Here is a 12,411-nt window from a genome sequence, read left to right as displayed (position 1 = left end):
TTTATGATTTCTACCATTCATTTGAAAAACATTATTTAACACCAATATCTTTCTAATAAATTTTCAAAATTTATCCCATCGTGAGTGCAATAAAATACTCAAAAATAATAATTAATTTTAATTCTAAAATAAAATTATTTTTGTGAAATATTACATTGATTTTAAATGTTTTCATTAATATTATTTGAGTATCATCTTATATGACGTCACTTAATCACAGTAGATAACTAATTGTCAATGAATGGTTATAATATTATACTATAGCTTAAATATTAATTAAGTAATCATTATAATACCTGTATATTTAAGTTTAAAATCATGTTTTTTTTTCATTGGTTTCTATAAATATTAACTACTAATGTGTTTATAAACATTCAGTCATATAGACTTGAATTCATTATCAATGATTTATGTATTAAGTTATAAGGTGGTTTACTTCAAAAGAATAATTACAAAAAAAAAATTTAATATTGTAAGTATATATTCATATTAAATTCACTTAGTTATTTTATTTGTAGTTATGAAGTTTAATTTTATTTAAATTTTTTTTTTTAATATTCCAGCTTAACTAACATAAAATAAATAGAGAGATAAGCATAGTAAATAAAAAGAGTATGGTCGAATTGCACTTATTTTAGTCGAATTGCACTTAAGTTGAAAAAAGGTTATGGTTGTACTGTAGTCGGGTAAAAACAGGTAATGGTAGAACTGCAACTGGGCTCAAAAAAAGTATTTCCACAAAAATCATACATTTGAAGGGGTTAAACGTTTATAAAATACTCATTTCCTTTCCCACTTACAGGCTTAGGATTGACAATGATTTTAATCATTGGAATGGTTAAAAATGATAGTTTTATAAATACATCATGTTAATGTAATATTATAAATATATTATTTTTATTTTTTAAATCGTCAAATATAATTATTGTTTTTATTACATTTTTTTTTCATTTTGATCATTTTTTGTAGTAATAAACTAATAACAAACTTCAAACAAAAAAATTAGCTTAGTAATTTGATTTTGAACATAAAAGTTAATATATTTTTCAATATCATTTATTTTTTCTGGTACAGTGTATAGTTTAAAATCTTGAATCAGTATTCTGCAACAAAATATAAATATCTATTTTTAATTGTGTTAAAACATCATTTTCCAGTTTACATTTTAGATTTGTAATCAGTTGCAAATTTAGTATTTTACAATACCATGATTGTAATAAATGGAATCTACATCCTATTATTCTGCATAAAGGAAACATAGACCGCATTATAACTACCCCAATGATTAAAATCATTTTCATTTCTAAGCCTGTAAATTGGTAAGGAAATGAGTGTTTTCTAAACGTTTAACCCCTTCAAACGCATGATTTTTGTGGAAATACTTTTTTTAAGCCCGATTTCAGTTTGACCACTACCTGTTTTTTACCCCAGTTCAGTTCAATCATTACCATTTTTCAACTCAAGTGCAATTCGACCATTTATTTTTAAGTAATTATTGTGATTATTCAACTATGCTGAATAAAAATAATTTATGATTTTCTTAAGAAACATTTTATTTATATTATAATTTATAATGTTTGCTATGTGTGTACAATGTATATACAATACATAAGTTCATAGTAAATGTTAAGTTATATGTATTAATATATTTTATATAATGTTCAATAATTAATAAAAGGTATCTTAAATAGTTATTTTTATTTGATATGAGTATTTATATATTTTTGTATTTCTAAAACATTTTACATTAAAACCAAATTTTCTATTGCAATTTAAATAAGATGCCGTTTTTATATAACTCGATAGAATTTCATAACTTATTTTAAACCATCATACCTATTTTGTAATTTAGTATTTATTTTATACAATTTTAAAATTAAATTAGACATCAACATTAAATATTAGTATACCAAAAATATAATTTTAACGATACTAATCTAATTAACATATATAACATTTAAAATATAGTATATATTACGATAAGATTTTACCTTCTAAAACACTTAATAATAATTGTGAAATAACGTGTACCTGTTATTAAATCAGTGTAAATTGAGTGATAATCACATGCACATAAACTGATGCTATTATTCTGTATTCAAAAGAATAATCTCAGTTGGTATACGTTTTTGTTTGACGATAATATTTTATTCTAAATATTCTAAAACGCTAAAATCTGAAAGTATTATATTTCTTGTATTTAACAGTGTTAATTTTAAATCAATATAATTAATTAGTTTACTGATTATTTTTAGCTAATTTTAAAAGAAAAACATTATCTATATAAGTAAAAAGGTAAATATAAATATTATTTTATATATTTTTTTACTCTAGTAATCAGTTCTTACATTTCAATTTATAACTATTTCGCTCCTTTTTTTACGAGTGACTAAATCAGAATTAAATTACTTGAAGATTTTAATTACTTACATTATGAAAAAAATATTTTGGACTTTACTCATTATATCAAAGTTAAAGATTTCACGTAGAAAAATTTACAAGACATAATTACTCATTAGATCGTTCATTTTTCTTACTTTTATTTAATATTATATCCGTCAAATTTATTGTATAAATTATTTTATATTTAAATCAATGATTCTACTAGAAGAAAAAAATATTAAAAAAAAATTATTTATTTTGTCAAAATACATCTTAAGATTTACACATAAATATAAAGATTAAAACTGATCTATTTATAACGTATTAATATTATATATTATATACTTCGGAAATATTTTATAATGAATGCAGATTTTAATTATTTGTGTATTGCTTAAAAATATTATTTAATTTTAGAAGCAACAACATTTGTTTTAGTACACTGTCTTATCACTCTTATCATATACAAAGAGAAAAATTTAATTGGGGTATAAGAAAACTATGATGGAATATTCTAAATTGGTTACCACTTTATCAACACTTTATCTGGTAGTATAAAGCCGAACAAATTTTCGTCTCATAGATTATATTGGAAACAGTAGTTTCAATTTATTTTTATTTTTAAAAGATAATTTTTTTTTAATATACTCATAATTTTAGCCTTTAGGGGCAACCACTATTTTTTATTTTTATTCGCACTTGTTATAGTTTTATTTTTATTTTTTTATTTATTAAGCATTTTATTGATTTTTGGTTTTAAATAAATATTACAACAATTGGTATACGTTTAATTGACAGATATAACATAACAAATTAATTCTGTCAGATTTATTTCTTTTTACAGAAAACTTAAAATATGACTGATCTGAAAAAAGAAATGGAGTCCAATATTAAATATAAATACAGCTTAAAATCCATTTTCGCTCAAGTAAGTTATTATTTAAATATTTATAAAAGATAAATAACTACGATTCAGTTAATTTATATGGTTGTACATTTTATTTATATTCATACAATTTTTTTTTTTAAATTGTACAGATATATTATTTGTGCTTAAAATTTAAAAAAAAATATATAACTCTTATTTATATCTTACAACAACTATTTGCTTACAATATCAAATCAATGCCTAATAGGATTATTATACCACTTGTATGACGTTGATCCGACAAAAATCATACATTTGTATTATTATTAAACGTAAATGTATAAGCCAATAATTTTTGTTTTTAATATTTTGACGAACAGTACGTATGGTAAATGTTTTATTCTAATTTACATTTAAATACGTATTTTAATAATATTACTAGCTTCATTCGAATTTGTATATAGTTTAATAACTTAATTTATTTCCAAATATTAGAAAAAAAAACAAATTAGAACTTTGAAAATGATTAATATTATGTAGTAGATACGTCTTACTAATAATAATAATTTAAAAAGTACTTGGACGGTAGAAATGGATTACGATTCTTCACAATTGGCAGTATAATTCTAAAATATAGATTGAAAGAAAGCTTGTATAATACTGACGATTATTTTATGTAAGTTACATACAAAACCTTCTAATTAAAAATGTACAATTACATATTATTAAATTTGCTCATGCCATGCTGTTTTCCAGGGAGAAAGCATGCGGTTCGTTGGCCATATAAACTTGCTATTATATCACACAAAATATAATAATAATTTACTACCTACTCACATAAAAGTCAAAGAAATAAGTGTATACCGGGTATACTACAACTAGCATCTTCATTCTTGACATATTAAAATAAAGTATATATAAATATATATATTAATATTTAAAACGAGAGCATTTGCTTGTGGACCTCAATAATAATTTGCGAGTAAATAACACATACATTTTAGTTGATACGGAAAAAAATACAACGCGTTAATATTACAATATTATTTTATGTATAATAAATAATAATATAATTATTATAAAGATGTAACTTTTAAAGATTATCTATATTCTAACATTAAACTCGGCCTTGTATTGCATTGCAGAGCTTGGCACTGGCTGGACCGTGTTTCATACAGATCGGGATCGGCATAGAACTCACATGTTCAACAATAATTATTGGAGCGTTAGCGAACGATAAAAACAAAAACGGTTTGCAACCCTTAACAGATGAACAAGCGTCTTGGTTTGGTAAGACAACATAATCTTATACGAAATCATTTGGACTTAGCAATCCCATACGTATGCCTATTACATTATGATTGACTACAATAAATTCATAATAACGGATTGAGGGTCGTCATAAAGTACGAAAAACCTGTGGAGTGTGAATAATATTATAATTCGGTGATTGATGCATGTGAGTATTACCTTGATACGAAACCTTGGGCCCGAAAACCTCAGAAACGAGTGGACGTTTTTCATCGAACCGGAAGTAATGAGGCTAGCATATAAAGACTCGTTTCACTGGATAGTGAATTGTTAACCAAATTTAACACAGTAGTATACGGAGACTCAAAAATATTCGTAAACGGATAGAATAGATATCAACGACGAGGAAAAAACTAACGGTACCGTCTTCCATTAACAAATTGACTAAAAAAAATATCGTAGTTGTCCGTTCGCGATTACTTACACACGTACTCACTTCACAGTCGGGTTTTCACTAGACCGCGTTGTATCGTTTTCGATATTTTTGATCTAGGTAACAGTAGATAACATATTCCTAAAATTATTTTAACTATAATAACTATGGTATAAAATCTATCATTTCGACCTTGATATAAATACGTCGATCGTGGTTTACACATGGGTAACGGTAGGTCCACCAGAAGGTAAAAATGAAATTTTCTGTTATAAATCAGTTGGGTTTTTAATTACTACGCGTCTGTGGCGTACTCGTACAGTTTGAGTCTCAATTGAGTCATTTTCGTATCTTCGTCTCTGAGTCCATATTAGGTGATAATTGACTGCAGCGTGAATACAATTAATTAAATTCTGGTGAAACAAGTCTTGTACTAATATTTTTAACCTCGACGTAAACTGTTTGATGGAACACTTCACTGATTTTCCAATAGTTATGAGAAGAAGTAAAATACACATTACACAATATCATGTCATCTACACTGTTTACAAGTTCATAATTTTTTTTTTTTTTTTGGGTGGTAGACAATTATTATATTTTTCACTACTTAGATCATCATGGTGTTATACAGAACAAGTTGTACTTACATAATATTGTAATGTGAGTGAACCTCACATACATACATCTCAATACATGTTTAAAACTCAAGTTAAATCTCTGTGAACAAATCACAAACTAACACGCTATAGTATGATGATTCTAAGAATAATGTATAATAGTGAAGTGTTAATTATAATAGTGGATTATCGTCACTTCGTTTATTGTATTTATATGTATATTGAAACGTGTGTACATAATATTATGTTAATAAAATCCAACTTAAACCTCGGTGAAATAATCACGTTATGCTTCGTCCATTAATATTTAGCAGATTTATAGTACCTATATAATGAGATTTAATAAAGTTTAGAGTTTAGTATGCGTAATAATATCAATTTTATTTTATAATGTGGTGTAATATTTTATAAAACAAAAAACTGCTTGAGGATTAACGCTAAACCATATGCATTATATTATTTATTTAATATTAATTTTGGTCAATCGACGTACCTATGCTATATAGCTAGTTAATTGAGTACCTAATAGTTATTAACTTAGGAACATATTCAGAATATTCGTGTTCGATGTTTAATTTTTTCTCACCCTCCTATATTATATGGTGTCAATTTTTTACATAAAAAATTAATTTGATACATGTTCTATAATCATGAAAAACAAATTAAACCTAAAAGAATAAACAATTATTTACAAAACGTCATTAAGCAATAGTAATCAATAGGTACCTACATGATATTAAATAGGTAGGTAGTATAAAAAAATAAATATAGTTCTTAGTAGTAATATGTATGTTGTAAGTATTTAATTTCTTATGATTAGAAAATGAATTTAGATCATGATATCGGTTGTTTATAGTATGTCTATTAATGTAAATACCTATACCAATACAATAATTGTATAAATGAAAGTATTAGCCATATGTCTTTTTAAGAAAACACCACCTGTAGAATCCTGGCACCGCAATAATAGTATAACTTACAAGTCTTACGCCTCATGCATTGAAACTATGTTGTATACTTACACTCGATATCTTTTCAGGTAGTCTTCTGTTCTTGTTTACTCCCTTGGGAAGCGCACTATCTTCATTAACACTGAACCGATTCGGTCACAAGACGTGCATGATAATAACCAACATACCGTTCATAGTGTCGCAGATCATGTTCTTCTACGCCAACAGCATCGAGACATTGTATGCGTGTTCGATGCTGATGGGGCTTAGCGTCGGATACTCAGGCGGGCCGTCTTCCTCCTACATCGGCGAGGTGTGCGAGCCCAAACTGAGGGGAGCACTGATGTCAGCAACGAACGTCTTCTACTACGTTGGCTCGTTGCTGTTCACGTTGATATACGCGATCACATTGGAATGGAGGCTGACCGTGCTCATTGGCATGTCGATCCCAATCGCGACCGTCGTTATATTGTTCATGGTTAGATGAATATTCAATAATATTTACGCCTTACTATTGTGTTTGATATAACCCGAATAATTAGGTTCCAATTGATCCCATAAAAAAAATTATTCTTGCCTCTAGTTTCGTTACAATTCAAAAAGGTTCGAACAATTTGAGTTTATTATACATGATAAAGAATTAAGTAAATACGTTTAATGATAATTTTTTAATAATTTTTCCACGAGTAAAATTATTTTTTTCACCACACTAAGTAATAATTATATTGTTGTTAACATATTATATAACCTTACATTTTAGACGCCGCAATCTCCAATGTGGTTGCTGACCAAAGGTGAATCCTTAAAAGCACAGCGAACACTTGGAAAATTAAGGGGATGGCCGTCTCAAGAAACATGTTCAAGCAAAGAGTTCAAAGAAATGATAGCTTATACATCTTCTGTGGTATACGACGAAGACGACAACGAGACAGGTAAGTGCCTTTTTAAAAAATAATAATTATTAAACCTAGTGTGAAAACCAAAACGAGATAAGTATATGTGCAAGTTATTAAATCAGGTATTCGGGTTACTCACATAGGCATATTACAATAAATGAGTTAAGTTCATAAGTTTAGTTAATTATCTTAAAATATTAAAGCTGAGATAATTTAGAACATTATTTTCTTCATTTCAAAAAGCATTAGTAATTTTTGATTATTTTCATTTGAGTGACTAAATAATAAGTGGGGGAAGGCATGACCACATCATCTATTTTTAGCAGGATGATATGGTAAGAAAATGAGATTTATAAGAATACTGAATGGCGCAACGCCGATTATGATGAATACCATCGATTATGGGATTTATGAAAATTGAAACATTATTATTTATTACTAACCGCTAAGAACTAGGTATTATAGGTATAGCTATAAAACTCTTTATTGATGATAAACTGTATACCTAGTTATTACTCATTATCCAAACAAATTTTATTTATGTTTTTTTTCTACGGAAACAATTCAATTAATACAAGTCTTGTACAGTTATACTACAGTCTTAAGTTATAAAGTCAGTAATTCACGTTAATGAAACAACAGCTGTTGGTGTTAGGGTTTTGTTTTACAAATATACCTAATAAGTATTTAAATTTGAAGTATATTATTAATGTCATAAGTTTGTAATACCAAAATCAAATATGAATGCTTGTAAAGAGTATTTAATCGGTGCTCAGAAAATAAAAAATAAAAAGAATGACTTTTTAATAACATTCGCTTCTAAGTTCAATAAAATAACTGTATTTTTTTCTCCATAAGAAAGTGACGATAAACCAATTACAAATGTTGTAGTTATAAATAATAGTAATTTATTTTTAGTGTTGGTAAAGATCGTAATAATATATTCTCTAGTGTACCAAAGAGATTAGATATTAATTATTTTACAATTTCCAAAAATATCTATCCATAACATAATATCATCAAAACCAATGAATTGACACTATTATAGAACCGACGAATAAGATCGTATCTATTAGATTGTATTTTATTATTTATTTTATTTATTTATTTTTATTTTTATCCAAACGCATGTCCCACCACACGTTCACTTTTTTTAAATAAAGTTATAATGATTATAACAGTTTGATTGGCTACACCTATTACTCACAGTTAGCCTTCTAAACATACCTTATAGCAGTGTTTCTCAACCTTTATATAATGGCGACACACTATTCAAATATTTCATACTTTGCGACACATAGTAAAAAAAAAAATAAGAATAATAGGTAGTAATGTAGTATTAAATTAAATTTATAATTAGTTAATAATATATAAACTTAAAAGCAACAAAGAAAAATATAATATAAAACAGCATTTTAATGAGAAATTTGTGACTGATATTTCTTACATAATGTATCAATCCGGGGTGAAATCTTCGATAAGGCTACTCTTAACTCCTCTTCGACATTAATTATTCTTTCCCTTTTTTTGTTTTTAATTTCGTTCAAAGCAGAAAAAGCTACCTCGCACAAATATGATGTTGAAAATGGTAATAATACAGAATGAGTCAATTTTGTTAAACTTGAATATTCTTTTTTTGTGTAAATCCAAAATTGACTTAGCTCGAGCTCATTAAATTTCATTTGAAGAGTGCGATCGTTTTTTAATTCTGCAAGTTCTTCTTCCTCTTTTAATGAAAGATGTGTGCTTATTAAAATTATTGTTGTTGGTAAAATTAAGAAAATAAGTCTATTCGATTATAGAAGTAAATGACAACTGAGCATACAAATAAAGTGAGTTATAGATACGGTGCATGTTTTTAGTATAAATATACTATACGTATTCACTGTTTAAAAATAAACGAAAATATCGAATAACCAACATTTATCAATTAAGGGGATTACACACTATAGGCGATTCGAACGCGATTAATCGTTCAAAATTACGATATTAATAAAATGTATTTTACGTCGGTAATTGATAATCTATTTTTATTCTTCATGGAAATTATATCAAATACCTATGAATTTTTGTAAATAATTAATAGTGTTAATAATATTAGAACGTTTTGTCATTTAATATTAGTACTTCACGCGACACATTTGGACTTGCTCAGCGACACACCAATGTGTCGCGACACACCGGTTGAGAAACACTGCCTTATAGTATTATGATAACAAAAGAATTAAAATAGAATTAATATCTTTTTTTTACATTTAACACAAAATAACAACTAGTCAACTATTATCAATTCACTACCTGATTTTACCTGAGTTAATTGTGACCGATGATATAGAATTTAAGAATTTGTTTCTCAAAAAACGAGAAAAAATTATTTATACAAATAACATTTTTATTTTTGTATTTAAAAAAAAATATCAAATAAATAAAAAAAAATTATCTCTGAAATATATTATTTATTTGTGGGTCAACAATATTTTGATTATATATATGGGCCCCTAAAAATATTTGACTCAGTGCCCAAAATCTTTATTCGGGATTGTGCATTGTATATTATAATCTATATATTATTGTTTTCTAGACCAGAATGGTGAAACGAGTTCTTGGGGACAACTCCTTCGGCCTGAAGTTTACAGACCGTTCCGTCTGTTGGTTGTTTACATTTTTTTCGCGAATTTACTGTCTGGAATACAGTATGGACCATATTTAGTATCAGTATTTACTGAATTTGGCGCACCTGTTAACGTCGAATTCACATTAGTAAGTGACAATTAGTGTATTATTAAACATAATATTATAAAAGCATGACGACCATCAGTCATTTAATTGTTTACAATTATAGGCGTTTTCAGTGTTTTTATCAACAATTGGTGGAATAATAACGATATTTTTGATAAGCAAACTCGGCAAACGATTTCTTACATTTTCGACGTTATCGATTTGCTCAATTTGTTATATATTAATCGGATTAATCGGTGTGTATACGACAAACTCAAACCCTACTACTTCTTGGTTGATATTAATACTCTTTCTAACTACTACTTTCATGTCATCGCTTGGGATAATGCCTATCGCATGGGTACTTCTAACTGAAATATTTCCAATGAAGTGAGTAACAAAATAAAATAGTATTATTTTCATTTGATTCGATTTTAATTCAAAACCTTTAACTGTTTTTAATCGATTTCAGGAGTAGAAACATTACATGCAGCGCAGGTGCAGCAATAGGTTACTTAATAGCTTTCTTCCTGATCAAATATTATCTTGAATTATCCAACTTGGTGAACTTTTACAATACTTTTACTTTATTTGGAATTTCGGGTTTATTTGGTACTGTATATTTTTATTTTTATCTGCCAGAAACTGAAAACAAAACATTGCAAGAAATATCTGAATTTTTTAAATAGAATTTCTGTTGTTATTATTTAAATACAAATGAAACTGCATCAATAAACTCAACAAGAAAAGGTAGTTGAAAATATAAGTAAAGTAAAAGACACTTAACAACGCTATATCAAAACTTTAACAACATTTACGTTTGTCGTAGGAGATCGTGATCTCTGCTGCATCGTTGATGTTTACACTTGAGTGATCTAGGCCTAATGTTAAATTAAATTGAGTTCTTATAGTAGGCCGCCGTAATAGAGTTTGTATTAATAAAGTTATTATTTATTAGTCATATTCAGTTATAAATTTATAACTCATAAAATATATGTTTATCAAATATCTTTTTAACATATATAATGAAAAAAATATATTTAATTTAGTACATAAATCAATAATAACAAACACATATTTATATAAGCAATATGTATATTTATCTGTGTTCAACGTATTATATTTTTTGGATATACCTAAATATTTATTATTATTTATTATCCATGTAATTATTATAATTATTATAATTTGGTCTCAATATTTTGTATTATCTTTGAAGTATTTATTTGTATTAATAAAGTAGTATTTTTTACGCTTAATATACAATTTTTTGTAAAACACAATGGTTTAAAGCTTGAACACATTTGTCATGTTAAATATTTCTGAGAATATGGTATATTTACCTAGGTTTTTTCATACCATATAGTATAAGAGTTATTTATTGTTTTGTATAATTATATTTTTCTGTTCATGTTTTATTTACATTAGGTTAGTTCCGTGTACAAAAAAAAAAGTAAATAAATAAATAAACAAAATTAAAAATAATGTTTACTTTTATATTATAAATAATTTTGATTATCAGTTATTACTCTTATCAGTCATCATACTATAAATTTTATACAGAATTGAAATCCTCCAGTGACTAGTATTATATATTTATACATAAATACAATATATAGGTACTTATTACTTTTCTCTTCATTACATATATGTGACTTAACAATATAATTTTAGATAAATTGAATAAAATTACACATAACAAATCACCACTTTATTAGTGAAGAAACTAAAATGCAATTAAAAACTATCAGGCGGCTGATCATATATACATCAGAAGCCATAGCTATATTAAACTCAGTCGAACACTCAATTTCCAATAATGAGGTTGGAGACAAACTATTTCATAATATACTCAGTGAATTGGTCAGGGCGAGTCATACTAATTTATAGTCTAACAGATATTTTTTTCCATACTACAAATTTACAATAAAACCGAGTAGTTTACAAGTGGATTGACGGTCATTTTCATACTATATGGGAAACAACTAAAAAACAAACAAAGCCGTACGACATACCGGGCATGACTTTTTTCACTCGTGGCAAGTCATCAAGATATAACATAAAAAAAGTTACAAATAACGCTTTATTGCTTTTACAGTCATAACACAAAAAAAATTAAAACTTTAAATACACATTAAAAAACCGAAATCGATATTATTTTAATGTTTTATGCAATTAATAGGTGGGTCAATATTATGTATATAAAAGAATTAACTATATGATAATACACGTTTAATTATTGTATTGAATGGTTTTATATTATATTATAATATATAACTCGTTAGTTTAGTCGTCG

General features: G+C 26.3%; 1 protein-coding gene across 3 annotated transcripts; it reads left to right on the top strand.

Annotated features, from left to right (window-relative positions):
- Positions 1–360: 360 nt before the first annotated feature.
- On the top strand, positions 361–11,557 carry LOC114125208 (facilitated trehalose transporter Tret1-like). Of its 3 annotated transcripts, XR_003592503.2 has the most exons (9): positions 2,049–2,295; positions 3,227–3,310; positions 4,396–4,540; positions 6,591–6,979; positions 7,262–7,433; positions 9,979–10,157; positions 10,240–10,505; positions 10,588–10,865; positions 10,945–11,557. XR_003592503.2 is itself a non-coding variant. In XM_050198338.1 (8 exons), the coding sequence occupies exons 2-8, from the start codon at positions 3,239–3,241 to the stop codon at positions 10,802–10,804; spliced, it is 1,440 nt and encodes a 479-aa protein (XP_050054295.1). In that variant the 5' UTR covers positions 361–472; positions 3,227–3,238; the 3' UTR covers positions 10,805–11,555. The 3 variants fall into 3 exon arrangements, 2 of the variants coding, with proteins under 2 accessions (XP_050054295.1, XP_027844553.1); XM_050198338.1 differs by lacking the exon at positions 2,049–2,295 and adding an exon at positions 361–472 and having other exon boundaries at positions 10,588–11,555; XM_027988752.2 differs by having other exon boundaries at positions 2,050–2,295; positions 10,588–11,555.
- The last annotated feature ends 854 nt before the right edge of the window (positions 11,558–12,411 follow it).

Source organism: Aphis gossypii, chromosome 1 (genome assembly GCF_020184175.1).
Source record: "Aphis gossypii isolate Hap1 chromosome 1, ASM2018417v2, whole genome shotgun sequence".
NCBI lineage: Eukaryota > Metazoa > Arthropoda > Insecta > Hemiptera > Aphididae > Aphis > Aphis gossypii.
The sequence above is the reverse complement of the archived record's forward strand: the minus strand, read 5'-3'. Positions and strand labels throughout refer to the sequence as shown.